Raw genomic sequence first — 12,835 nt, forward strand, 5'->3', positions numbered from 1 at the left:
CTGTGATCAGTCTTTAATCGAAGTCCTGAAGCTTACACAATGTCGCAAGGCCGACGTCTTCGAACTCCCCGGAGGATGGCCGCCGGCTTCGGCCGGCCAAATTTACCCCGCCGCCACCGTCCCGCGGCGAAGTCCTCCGTTGACCCCGCCAAAGTGGGCCAGGCGCTTTCTATCGGCAGACTCAAGCCTATGATACCTTATGCTCGCATCCTCCTCTATTCCTATCTGTGATCCGCGAGTCTGTGAAATCAAGAATAGCTTCAGGGGGAAAGCATTCCGTAAAGTAGAGAACCGACTTGAGTAATGCAAAATACGAACTACACCAACGAATACAAGGCGAAACTTGCTTTCCGACGACTACCTACCTACATACCCTAACCCGGTAGTGCATGTTGCAAGCAGCGGTTCGAATACAAACAATACCCACGTAATAGGCACCGAACGTTCATTAGCCTCTCGGCAAATTTCAAAATCCCAAAAAACTCAAAAAGAGCCTCATCCACCGCCCGGCCAGATAATCCGCGCAAAATCCTTCGTCCGTCGTCCACGCCCTGTCGAGAGTCGTCACGCCCTTTCTGCTATCAGACCCCATCCCGCCGGTGACGTGGGACCCACATTGCCCATCTCCGACCCCGCGCCGGTAGTAATCTCACGGGTGGATTTATCATCCTCACAGAGTCGCGTCTACTTCAGTCTGTCTTATATACTGATTCTGCTTTGTCAATTCCTCACCCTTGGATCATTCTTCTCTCGTCATTATCCACATCCGCCTCGTCCAAAAATCCCATCGAATCCTACATCCCTTATCTGGGTAATCCCATCAACCAAACCACTCATATCACCACCCATCTACACACCTCCTCACCAAACCAACCGCCAAAATGTCCGACCAGATCGAAAAAGTCCTCACAACAACCGCCCCTGCCCCCCTCCCCCAATTCTCCCAAGCCGTAAAATACAACGGCATGGTCTACTGCTCCGGCAACATCGGCATCCTCCCCGACAAGCCAGGCATGGTCCAAGCCGAAGGCACAGTCAAAGACCGCACCCGACAGGCCCTCAAGAACCTGTCCGCCGTTCTCGAGGCCTCAGGAAGCGCCCTGCAAAACGTCGTCAAAGTCAACGTCTACATTACAAAGATGGCAGACTTCGCCACCATGAATGAGGCGTATGATGAGTTTTTTACGTTTGATCCCAAGCCTGTAAGTAATTTTCCCCTAATCAAAGCCATTGACTTTGCCTGTCGTTCTAGCGGGTCATGACGACCAAAAATGGGAAAATGTGTGCTAATACTATGGAATCAAAAGGCCCGCACGTGTGTTGCAGTATACCAGCTGCCGCTGGGCACCGATGTTGAGATTGAGTGCACAGCTTTCCTGAACAAGCCGACTCAGAAGCTGTAATTTCATTACATATCTGACTTGGAGACTGGCTTAAACTTGCATTGATGAAACGAATGCTATTTTGAACTTCTGTGTTTATGTAATTGGCCTTGCAGTCATGCCTTGGCTACAGTACTTCGACCTCTCGAGGCATGGCAACCACGAATCTATAAGAAAAGCACGATTTTCCCGCCCACTTGAGCAGCCTCAAGGGACTGCATGCCCGTAACGCCGGGTAACAAATAAAGTAGCTCCTCCCGCATCATATCTTCATCAAGACCCAGTGAATTGACCTCTCACTATCGCACACGTTACTGCCGATATCTGGCCAGTTGTGCCATAATATTCTGGACTTGAACTGCAGAATCGCCGGCGCCAGTTGCAGGGGGGTGGCCGTTCGGGCCATTTGAAGGTGGCGCGCCATTGGGGGCAAAGGCCTGTCCGCCATACGAGGCAGGCTGCGTTGGTGCCGAAGGCGGCGCTTGCTGAAGACCCCCCATGAGGGCTTGTAGCTGAGCGTTTGCAGCTCCGGCAGCATTGTTGACAGCCGCCGGACCACCTTGAGGGTTCATGCTAACCAACAGCCGCTGCAAAGTCGCATTATCGATGCCATTCATCATGCTGGCGAGGTCGGCTGGCACTCCAACCGGGGGTTGGGGTTGTTGGACTGGAGGCCCACGTGGCGACCCCTGGCCTCCGTGATAAGCAGGTGCATGAAGAAGTACGGGCTGCCCTCCATAAGGCTGTCCGTATCCCGGGTACTGAGGCTGAGGAGGCGGGGCATTCTGATAAGGTGCCGCCGGTACAGCTTGTGACTTGGCCCGGAGGACGAGCTCTGCCGCGATCGGTGGGTCGATGTCTCGGTAGTCGTCATATCGGGCACTGACGCCTCCGGAGCGGTCAAAGACTCGGAGCGGGATCTTACCCATGTTTTGTGCCTGTATGTCGAGATCGACAATGGCGTGTACGCCTTCGATGACTTGGCGTTGAACAATAGCCTCACGAGGGAAGCTTGGGTGGAGGAACATGACGTCGACCTTCAGGCCACGATCGGTAAAACCGCGTTGAACCCAGGTGATGAAGTCGCGGCTAAGATCCTGGAGGAGCAAGAACTGAACATCAGGAACCTGGTTGCCATAGCGGCGAGGAATATCCAGACGGTCGTCAGCTGCAGAAGGACGACCATAGGCTGCAGGCGGGCTGGGACTGCGCCGACGATATCCATCGGTATGGCTGTGGCCGTATCCCTGCGGGGACCGCGAGCGACCACGGGAGCGATCATGAGAGTCATGCTGGTAACGATCCCGACCGTGACTATCCTCACGACCATGGCCACGTCGGGGAGGGCTGTTACGTCCCGGCCTGTAATCATCGCGGTTACGACGGTTGTCGTGGTGCGAGTTGGCTCCGTCATGGCGATCCTGACGATCTTGGCGTCCTGATTGTCGACCTCCACGGCCACCACGGTCTGGCGATCGGTTTCTCTCGTTGCCGTCCTTCTTCTTCTGGGCGCGTGAGATTTCCAGATCTAGTAAAAGTGAGTAAGCTTTTCTCATCGCATGTTGTTGAAGGCTACTTACGAATCTTGCGACCCTTAATCTCGCTGCCCTGCAGATTGTCCATGGCAGCTTGAGCGTCTTCTAAGTTGTGGTACTGGACGAAGCCATAGGCGGACTTGAGTGAGATCTGGGCGAGACGGCCGTATCTGTGGAAGATATCAAAGACATCCCGCTTGGAAACGCGTTCGCTCGACAGGTTGCCTGAAAAGAAGTCAATGGCGCCGTCGGGTCTGCCTGATGAGAGAGAGCGCGAACCAATGAAGATGCGTGAGCCATCGGGGAATTTATCCCATTTGGCATCAGCCATGTAACGGCGCTCGTCGTTTACGAAGGTGTCCCAAAGGTTCTGGCGGTCAGCAGTATCGTCCGTCTGGCCGGCGGGGTAGCCCCCAGGAGTGGGATAGGGAGGCGCGTTCATTGAAGTAATGGGCATGGCCGCATTCAAACCGTTGGCGGGTGGAGGAGGGAGGCTGCCATAGACGTCGGATGCGGTACCCGGGGCACCTGGAGCACCCGCAGCTACGTAGGTAGAGGGTTGACCTGGCGTGGGCGGAGCGATCATGTTTGGAGAGACATGAGGAGCAGCGTTCTGAGGAGGGAAGCCTCGATAGTCTTCAGATGGGTATGTGGGAGCCGCCTGTTGAGGCAGCGGAGGTCTGGGAGGAAGAGTGGCAGACGCGGACGAAGTCAAGTTGGACGATGGCTGAGCATCATGGTTCTGAGCAGAGCCTGTGGAAGATTGGTCGTTGCTGGACTCGCTTGCCTGGCCTGTCATCTCAGCAACGAGGCGAGAGATATCAACGGCGGGGTCATCCTCGGGGGCATTGTCATTGCGTGCGTTGAAGGAGGCGCCGTTGGCAGTCGAATAAGGCGCGCTTGAGACAGCTCCTGGGTGGGCGGCAGCTGGTTGGGAAGACGCGGATTTTGTAGAGTGTTCCGCGGCAGCAGCAGCAGTAGCGGCAGTTTTGGCCGACGAGGAATCAGCGGCAGCGACGGTGGAGGGGGCCACTTGCGAAGGGCTTGTCAAAGAATCAGGAGCGGCGGAATTGTGAATGGATTCTGGTGCCTTTGATACATCATCCTCTTCCGCGCCATCTTGATCCGCATCCCGGGGGGGAGAGTCGAAGATCTTGAGATAATCATCCTCGCCGGCATCTGGCTCCATCTGTTGTTCCTGAACCTTGTCCGTGTGTGTCTCCTCTTCCTCTCCGTAGGCATCGTCCAGACTGTCGACGTCGTCTTCGGCGTCTGCGTTGTCTGCGGCAGCTTGCGCATACGGTTCGGTCGAAATTGGTGTATGTGCAGGTGCGTCTAGGTCGCCATGAGCGACTCCATTAGTGTGGGCGGACATTGCATCAAGGATATCAGCAGTATCCTGAAGAGCAGGTACAACAGCTGGGGCGGCGGAGTGGAGGGGAGATGGGCAGTAAGGCGAGAGGTCGGCAGCAGTAGCCTGGAACTCGGGGGTGGCCTCCGGTTCGGGCATTCAAGCTGTTGGAGTGTTGGCGCACTGGTTGGCGGTGGTAAAAGTAATAGTAGTATTGGTGTTGATAGTGACCTCAAGGTGCGAGTAGGCGATGCGACGACAGCTGTGGAAGCTTGCTGATGTCGACAATGCCAAGGCTTGCGCGAAACAGGCAGAAGACGCTTTTGTGAGGTTGACGAGACAAGCTTGTGAGCGAATGGGTTAAAGAATGGGCTTTATGTCAATGGAGCAGCGATAAACGAGGCAACCGGACGCCTTGTTTCCAGCAAATTCAGTCGGACCGCGGCAGTGCCGTCATGTACTTATGGGCAAGCGCGAGGCAAGGCAAGCACGTCTGGGTTGGTTGGTTGGTTTGGGGACTCAAACGTGAGAGGAAAGAACCCAGAGTGGCAGGAAGGCGGGGTGGGAATGGAAGGAAGGAAGCAGGCGCAAAAGAAAGAGGCTGCAGGCACGGGGGAATCTCCGATGGGAGTGGGCGCCGGGCGGTATGAGTAGAAATGGGTAAGTGGGTGCGGCGGGAGCGTAAGGTAAAAAGCCTTTGAAGGTTGTGACAGCAGGTGGAAAGAGTCGACTCGGAGAAATCAGAAATCTCTGCGACGGGAGCTTAATTTCCTCTGACCTGATGCAGCGGTGGGCGGAAGGGGTGTCGATTCAGCAGTAGGAGAAAGGCGAGGTGAAAGAGGATGCAGGAGAAACGTTGAACCTTGAGGCCATGAGCACCGAAATGTGGTTGGTGGCTACTGCGGCGGTGTCGCGTGAAAGTGTGTGTGCGGTGGAAGGGAAAAAAGGTTAAAAAGCTCAGGTACGAACGACATGGTGGAGCCTGGACGGTCCCGTGGGAGAAAAGTCGAAAAAATCGCTGTGAGGAGCGGGAGGGAAAGAAGGTGCCATCCACCCGCTGCCAAAGCTCTGCTCTCCGCAAGGCTGGCCGATCGCGCTGGACGGGAAAGAGGCCTGACCAATGTCACCGTGGGAAAAACGGTTGGAAGCCCACAGCCCGACGCTAGCTTCATCTGGCAGCTTGGTCGCGCTTATCCTGATTTGGATACCGTGTTGTCTCCACAGTGTTCTTCTTCTAAACACCGTACATCATCCGTCACGAAACCTTAGGCTCAGGTCCACACACTCTCTCTTAGTCTGTCTATGATCAAGGATGATGACTGCTATCCAAGCCAGATCAGACAGTTCTGCAAATAATTTTCTGTTTTCTCCAGTCGAGATTCAATCTGCTCTCACATGGTTTACCTATTCAGATGGACATTCGTCTGAAACTTCACTGCTATCAGCTTGATATCTTCCTTTCCTAGCCGAAAGCTAGTCTCCCGTCACAATGAAATTCGTGACAAGTCTGTTTCGATCTGTCCGTCCAACATCAGCAAGTCATTTCATCCAACCCCTGCAGCCTGTCCGCTGGGCTCGCTTCCAAGCTTTCGAGGCAGACTTTGATCCTGAAGAGTTGGAAAAGGCACGATCATGGCACAAATCTTTCAACGGCAGCCAACTTCCCAAGGGGCAAACAACTTATGCTCGCTCCAGCGGTCCCGGCGGCCAGCACGTTAACAAGTAGGCACTCCGCATATCTACTGCAGATCTTTTGCTAATTTTACGATAGAACTGAGAGCAAAGCAGTCACTGTTTGGCCAATCAAAGACATATTACCAGTCTTGCCAAAATTGTTACACCAAAGCATCAGAGGATCAAAATACTACACAGCCAGGTCGGACTCTCTAACATTCCAAGCCCAAACGCATCGCCAGAGGGACGCCAACTCGGAAGAAAACCAGCAAAAGCTTATCGACGAGATCATAAAGATATACCAAGAAACAGTCCCTGGCGAAACAAGTCCCGACAAGAAGAAGAAACATGCTGAGATGTGAGTCGTCTTTCCAGCTGCCAATGCACCCATTGGGACTAACAAGGCGCGTAGAGCCAAATCTTTCAATGAGGGGCGACTGAGACAGAAGAAACAAATGAGCTCCAAGAAGCAAAATCGGCGTTCTTTTGACTGAGCAGGCCAGGAATGGCTCAATGCCTGGATGTGATTCATATCTGGTTTTCGGACCGGCGAAAAGGGGGTGAGTTTTGGTCGCCCAGCAGATGGGGGTTGAGTCGTGGCACCAAGCTTGCCGTTGCTGCTTGCCCAGCCGCTTTCTCTGCCCAGATAACAAAGTTGGCGGAACCGAGACATGCAAACACCAGACCGCCAGCCGGTCGACGTACATGTAGAGGAGACATTGGTGGGGTAAGGTCCAGAGCCGGCCAAGCACCAAAGTACGGCCGGCTGGCAAACAAGAGGGGTTTAGGCCTGGACCCTGAACTTTGACTCAAAAAACGGCATCTCCAGAGCATGTGCCGAGGATTGGATTCACCTTTCAACCTTGGTTCGGCTTCTTCGTTAAGAGCCTCCACATTGACGATCTGGTAGAGAGTAGAGAAATTCTTCAAGGAGACTTCATACCTCAAGGTTACACAGCACGCAGCATTAGGCTTGGGGGAAATTGTCGATGTTTATGCGGGCAGAATCAGGCTGGACGGATAGTGGGTGCTTAATATTAAGACAGCAGCGAGCTCTGCGCCGTCTATGTTGGATATGGGTAGATGTACGGATATGTGTACGTTTTCATACAAAAAATGTAATGTAGATACTCAGAGAGTCAATATTTGACTTGTACAGGAACACCTCAGATCAATCCGTGGTGGTGTCTGGGCCTGCCAGAACTCTGAGCCGTTCGCAATCCAGCCTTAGACAATCTGGAGTCTCTCCATCTGCTTACCTCATTGCACGATGAAGGCTGGAAACCCTACGGATACCTGGCCAAGAAAAGGTGCTGGAGAGCTGACGGACCGGTTGGGGGCGGTTTTGAATAATGAGGTGGAACCTGGAGCGCTCTCTCTCATCGAGCAGTTGCCAGCTGGGGTGGGGACCCCAGTTCCCATGGCTGGGCCCGGGCCGCCTCGTCAGGCCGTCAGCATCCGTCCAGCACCCCATCCTGAATGGGTCGCATCATAACGATAAATTGTCGTGGAAAGAAATACACGTATGAAGGGGGACGAGGGGGAGATTCCTCGACAGAGCGGGGAGCGATTCTCAAACGATCAGTGGTCAGGAATAGAGCCGAAGCTCCTGTGCTGGGTATATTGTCAGTGAGCTGTCTCCGAGTTGCGGGACCTCCCTCCATGCTCAAGTAAGAGTGAGAGTCCCTGATGTCTCGAGCTGAACGACCTGGCGCATGTGGTGCATGTGGTGCAAAGATGCTAAGGTGCCCCTAGTGTCCGTATCTTTTGGTGTAGCGGCGTATGGTCCACTTGTTCGTCTCTTTCCCATCCAGTCTATCTCCGCAACCTCGAATCCTTCGTTTTCCTTAGGTACTCCTTCTTTTTCACTCCTACTTCCTCCCGTCGTCGTCTTTGGATACCGAATTCCTCCAACACCGTCTCTTCTGTCTATCGACCATCGCGTGCTCGACGACCGTCAATTTGATCTACGACACAGCGTCATAGTGACAGCACATCACCCCCTTCATCTATCTGCTGTGTGCCGATTTGATCCTTGCATCCAATTCACACTGGCCCCGCGAGACCCTCCCAAGGGGCAGTCAACACGACCAGGGACCGTCGATCATCAAATCAGCCCAATAATCCAGCCAAACACCTGCCGTGCCCACTTTGTCAGCTGCGTGCTCCTTTGAGCAATCTTGGCCAAATTATTCCAACTTTCACATCGAGCCTCGATTTTTCTTTTCTTCCACGACTTGTATACCGAGACAAACCTCTTCCAAGACAATCGCGCAGCTTGTCTTGTTCGCCCTACCACTGTCGAACCAACCTGTAATCTCGGCCCTAGCTACGTCGAGTGAGGCTAACCGCCCCCCAAAAACCGCCGACCGATCTTCGCCATCTGCTTACCCCGCCAACCCTTTGATCTCGCGACCGCAACCCCCGACCGACCTTTATCTCCCGAGCCATCGCCTGACCCTCCTCGAACGTTGGGCGACGCTCGTGGCCTCGATTCTTTCGCCCCTCCAACAGCCTTATCACACCGTCTTTTGGCCACAGCAATGGCTTCCAACGGCGCCAACGGCGCATCTCCGTCACCTCAGGTCCAGCCCTGCAGGTACAAAGTTGGCAAGACGCTGGGCGCCGGTTCCTACTCCGTCGTCAAGGAGTGCGTTCACATTGACACTGGTCGCTACTATGCCGCAAAAGTCATCAACAAGCGATTGATGGCTGGCCGAGAGCACATGGTACGTTCTTAATCCGCAGTCTTCTGTATGGGTGACCGACGACGCTGACGTGCAACCCCTCTCACAGGTCCGCAATGAAATCGCAGTCCTAAAAAAGGTCTCCATGGGCCACCAGAACATCCTGACACTCGTCGACTACTTCGAGACGATGAATAATCTCTACCTCGTAACCGACCTGGCTCTCGGCGGCGAGCTTTTCGATCGCATCTGCCGCAAAGGCTCATACTACGAATCCGACGCCGCAGATCTTATCCGGGCGACGCTCTCCGCCGTTGCTTATCTGCACGACCACGGCATCGTCCATCGCGATCTGAAGCCCGAGAACCTCCTTTTCCGCACACCAGAAGACAACGCAGACCTCCTGATTGCCGATTTCGGACTGAGCCGCATTATGGATGAGGAGCAGTTCCATGTGCTGACCACGACGTGCGGTACCCCTGGCTACATGGCCCCCGAGATCTTCAAGAAGATTGGTCACGGCAAGCCTGTAGATGTATGGGCGCTCGGCGTCATCACTTATTTCCTTCTGTGCGGTTATACGCCATTCGACCGCGACAGCGATTTCGAGGAGATGCAAGCCATCTTGAACGCCGACTACAGCTTCACCCCCTTCGACTACTGGCGGGGTGTTTCCGACCACGCCAAGGATTTCATCCGTCGCTGCCTCACCATTGATCCGAATAAGCGTATGACGGCGCACGAAGCCCTGCAACACCCCTTCGTTGCCGGCTACCTCAACAACGGCGAGGGCGAAGGCCAGAACTTGCTGCCCACCGTCAAGAAGAACTTTAATGCTCGTAGGACACTGCATGCTGCAATTGACACAGTTCGGGCCATCAACAAGCTTCGCGAGGGCCAGAGCAACCTGATGGATGGTGCCAAGTCGAGAGAGCCTGGCCGTGGCGCTGCGGCCCTCAAGACCCAGCAAAACGCAAGGAAGGACGATAGCGCCATCAGCCTCGGCAATGGAGGCCACAAGGACTCAGGCTACGGAACGCAACCCGAAGCTGACAGCCAAAATGATGTGGTCATGTCCGACGCAGGTCCAGCACCCAGCAGTGTCCCAGCAAGTTTGCGGCCAGGCAGTGAACAGAACAAGGTCGTGGAGACGAGCAAGGGACTGTGGAGTGGTCCAGCCTTGCGGCGATAGCCTCGTCGTAATGTGGTACCATGTGTGAAGATAACGGTCCCCAACGAGGAGAAGCGTGATGCAGACATGAGCTTCCTTGCAGCAGCACTGGATTCTCTTGGTGGATTTCACGCTCCTTCAGGCCTCAACTGTCTGCGCAAAGAGACTCTGAAAGGTCTGTTTGCCAACATGCGAGGCGGCCGTGCAGCAAAGCGGTCGGATCCTATGTCGGATCGCATCGTGTCTGACAACATATGGCTTCATGAGGAGAGCATGAGCTTGGGGACGACAAAGAATTGGATGACGGGAGAAATGGCAGGAAAACAAGATACCTCGGGTTGATGTCCGCGGACTGGCTCCGTCATTGGACGATACACACACAACGGATGGGTGGCTGATTCGCGGAACCACCCCTTTACTTTTCTTTACGTTTTGATGTGCAGGCGACTTCCTATAGGCATATATCGAGAACAGGACTCCGAACACACGGCCTATTTTAATGGGAACGATATGAAGGAAAGCAGAACCTCTCAAAATGTGATATTCCAGATTAATCCAGTGAGACAGCCACTCGTGTAGGGCAACAAACTGATGAGGAGTTTATCCGTAGGTACATCGGATGATGTCTCGGTCATCTTACAGCTTTGGGTACAAGCACTGCAGGAAACAAGAATGAGTAGCAAGAGGGAACCTCCGAAACAAACGAAGGACATTTCAAGCTTACTTATGATCACCAAGCCACAAGAAAGCCTGACATGAGAGTCGTTTACCCATACGTAAGATAGAGTAGGTCAGTACAGATCGGCGGTAGGGATAGAGTTTGATTAAGATGGGATGTCGCTACTAGTCCTAGGATCTATCCAACACCGTATTCCGACGTCTCCCATTGGCCGGAACCGGGTCTAAGCATCGACGCAGCGTTCCGGCATCTGAGCGACGACGCCCCCCCCCCCCCCCCCCCCCTTCCTTCTGCTATCCATCCTCCCACAGACTCTCCTCCCTCACTCCCGTCACATCTCAGTGGCCACGTTCTTTCTTGCTTATTCCTGCTTGTCCTTTCGCGTGTGTGTATCTTTCCAGAAGGATTCTAGACCCGATACTGGCTACAAACAGCCGAAGATCCACAATATCTTACCCGGTCGGTCGTAATGACGGAGAGAATCAGACGAGCCCATCACAAGTCGAGACTCGGTTGCAGGCGCTGCAAGACGCGGCGAATCAAGGTGAGCTCTTAACGACGCCCGATCATGGTCCATACGAACCACCGTGAGCCACCGTGTCCCACGACCTACGACCCCGTCCCGGGTGCGGGAGGTTTTACGGGAAACATGGTTCTCAGTTTTCTCCCTGCCTACCTACTCCATGCCTACCTCATACACAAGTACAGTACTGACCATACACAAAAAGTGCGATGAGGCCCGTCCCGCCTGTGGAGGTTGCACAAAGGCAAACCTGCGGTGTGATTTTATCGATTTGCAATCCCGCTTCAGCCTGAAACCCACTCTCCCGCCGGCGCCACCACTCATATTATCGTCATCCTCAACATCGGCGTCTACATCGGCGTCGTCGTTGGCGTTGTCGTCGTCCTCGTCCACAGTATTATCAGTCACATCCCTGACGCTGATACGTCCGAGCAGCCCCCCCGTACTAGTGGACACGATGACCGACAGCCTCAAGGCGCGCTTCTTCCGCCACTACCTGGACATGACGGCCGCGTACCCCTCGGCTGACCAACAAAGCTGGTCGAGTTGGATTACGGACCTTGCCGTGACGGATAACACGCTCATGGACGCTGTTCTCGGATTTGCGGCGTTTCACCTCCGACGGTCCTCGGTGATGGATGATAGCGGCGGCAGCAGTAAGGGTGTAAGTAGCAGTCAGGCTGTAGCCGTGTCAGAGGCCTCGCATGCGTATATGGCGAGGGCCATCGAGGCGCACTCGAAACAGATTGTGCGTGAGGGGATTAACGCGCAGAATGCCCCTGTCGTGATGGCGACGTGTACTATTATCATGTTCCACACCAGCGCGAACCAGTCGTTCCTTGATAGCAGCAGCAGTAGCAGCAGCAGTGGTTCGGAGGCGGAAGCAGGAGAGCGGGCGGGGGCGGAGGCGGGGTTCCGGGTCCCGCATCACTGGTTCACGCCCTTTCGGAACGTCAACGCACTGTTGAAGGTCGCTCTGCCCGGGATCCGGAGTAGTAGGATAGGGCACCTATATAAACCGGAGCGGCAGACCTCGGAGCAGCAGAAGGAGACGCTGGGGCCAGGAAGGCCGGGGACGTTTGATTTCCTCGTGGAAGACCTCGACGAAGACAAGATGGAGCCGGAAACGGTGGAAGCGTATCGTATTGCCGTCGATAGTCTCGATAGGATCGAGAGATCAGCTTTGCAGCGGGATCTGTTGCGGTTTCCTGCGCATGTGCCCTCGCGGCTCGTTGAGTTGCTGGAGGCGCAGGATCCGAGGACGCTGGCTATCGTGGGGTACTTTTTCATGCTGTTGAGGAGGGCGACGCATCTTTGGTGGGCGCAGGGGGCGGCTGAGAAGGAGTTTGATGGGGTGATGAGTTTCTTGCCGAGGGAGTGGTGGCCGAAGATGGCGTGGGCTATCAAGGAGTTTGACTGGACTGAGAGTTGATGAGTTAGGATGAGACTCTTGTTCTATACAGCGATTGTATGTTTAGGTTGACAGGGTGGAAGTGGGATGGTTTCTGCTTTCTACATGGCGCTAAGGTGGTTAACCTTTCTACTCGGATCCATACTCGGGATCGTCACAAGGTTGATGCCAATCTTGGCTAGACTCATGTAAGTATAACCTCACGACACCCTTTCAGAGATTATTCTAATCGTCCTCAGAAGCAGAAAGTTGTGGTGAAGGATTTGGATTAACGGGACAGTAAGCGATCTATCATCTCTCATGCGTGGAATCGAGCAACCCTTCCATCTACATAGCTCTGCCGCCTCTGGAGAATCTCAACACCATACAGTAACTGACGATGCCAAGTAGCTTCTCTCACCAGAAACACCAGCAATGAGGGG

The 12,835-nt window shown here is 54.3% G+C and overlaps 5 protein-coding genes across 5 annotated transcripts; 4 read left to right on the plus strand and 1 right to left on the minus strand.

Annotated features, from left to right (window-relative positions):
• Positions 1 to 881: 881 nt before the first annotated feature.
• BDP55DRAFT_564305 (endoribonuclease L-PSP) lies at positions 882 to 1,403 on the plus strand (the record flags this gene model as incomplete). The annotated part of the gene is made up of 2 exons (XM_060570321.1): positions 882 to 1,202; positions 1,308 to 1,403. The coding sequence occupies 2 exons, from the start codon at positions 882 to 884 to the stop codon at positions 1,401 to 1,403; spliced, it is 417 nt and encodes a 138-aa protein (XP_060423579.1).
• A 290-nt stretch (positions 1,404 to 1,693) lies between these two features.
• BDP55DRAFT_564387 (uncharacterized protein) lies at positions 1,694 to 4,427 on the minus strand (the record flags this gene model as incomplete). Its single annotated transcript, XM_060570328.1, has 3 exons — positions 1,694 to 2,910; positions 2,963 to 3,142; positions 3,197 to 4,427. 3 exons carry the CDS (start codon positions 4,425 to 4,427, stop codon positions 1,694 to 1,696), a joined length of 2,628 nt encoding a protein of 875 aa, XP_060423580.1.
• A 1,330-nt stretch (positions 4,428 to 5,757) lies between these two features.
• BDP55DRAFT_698102 (peptidyl-tRNA hydrolase domain-containing protein) lies at positions 5,758 to 6,436 on the plus strand (the record flags this gene model as incomplete). Its single annotated transcript, XM_060577753.1, has 3 exons — positions 5,758 to 5,990; positions 6,040 to 6,300; positions 6,355 to 6,436. 3 exons carry the CDS (start codon positions 5,758 to 5,760, stop codon positions 6,434 to 6,436), a joined length of 576 nt encoding a protein of 191 aa, XP_060423581.1.
• Positions 6,437 to 8,301: 1,865 nt separating this feature from the next.
• Positions 8,302 to 10,076, plus strand: BDP55DRAFT_372444 (kinase-like domain-containing protein). Its single transcript, XM_060567109.1, has 2 exons — positions 8,302 to 8,671; positions 8,739 to 10,076. The coding sequence occupies exons 1-2, from the start codon at positions 8,486 to 8,488 to the stop codon at positions 9,819 to 9,821; spliced, it is 1,269 nt and encodes a 422-aa protein (XP_060423582.1). The 5' UTR covers positions 8,302 to 8,485; the 3' UTR covers positions 9,822 to 10,076.
• Positions 10,077 to 10,774: 698 nt separating this feature from the next.
• BDP55DRAFT_372690 (uncharacterized protein) lies at positions 10,775 to 12,706 on the plus strand. Its single transcript, XM_060567112.1, has 3 exons — positions 10,775 to 11,023; positions 11,208 to 12,601; positions 12,653 to 12,706. Exons 1-2 carry the CDS (start codon positions 10,949 to 10,951, stop codon positions 12,432 to 12,434), a joined length of 1,302 nt encoding a protein of 433 aa, XP_060423583.1. The 5' UTR covers positions 10,775 to 10,948; the 3' UTR covers positions 12,435 to 12,601; positions 12,653 to 12,706.
• Positions 12,707 to 12,835: the final 129 nt, after the last annotated feature.

Source organism: Colletotrichum godetiae (assembly GCF_030913485.1).
Source record: "Colletotrichum godetiae strain CBS 193.32 chromosome Unknown BDP55scaffold_68, whole genome shotgun sequence".
Lineage (NCBI taxonomy): Eukaryota > Fungi > Ascomycota > Sordariomycetes > Glomerellales > Glomerellaceae > Colletotrichum > Colletotrichum godetiae.

What these genes read in the sequence shown, in the direction of transcription:
- BDP55DRAFT_372690 (XM_060567112.1), top strand. Translation starts at nt 10,949, where the DNA reads ATGACGGAGAGAATCAGACGAGCCCATCACAAGTCGAGACTCGGTTGC. An exon ending in GCAAGACGCGGCGAATCAAG is followed by an intron (nt 11,024 to 11,207) that starts GTGAGCTCTTAA and finishes ATACACAAAAAG; the next exon opens with TGCGATGAGGCCCGTCCCGC.
- BDP55DRAFT_372444 (XM_060567109.1), top strand. Translation starts at nt 8,486, where the DNA reads ATGGCTTCCAACGGCGCCAACGGCGCATCTCCGTCACCTCAGGTCCAG. An exon ending in TGGCTGGCCGAGAGCACATG is followed by an intron (nt 8,672 to 8,738) that starts GTACGTTCTTAA and finishes CCCCTCTCACAG; the next exon opens with GTCCGCAATGAAATCGCAGT.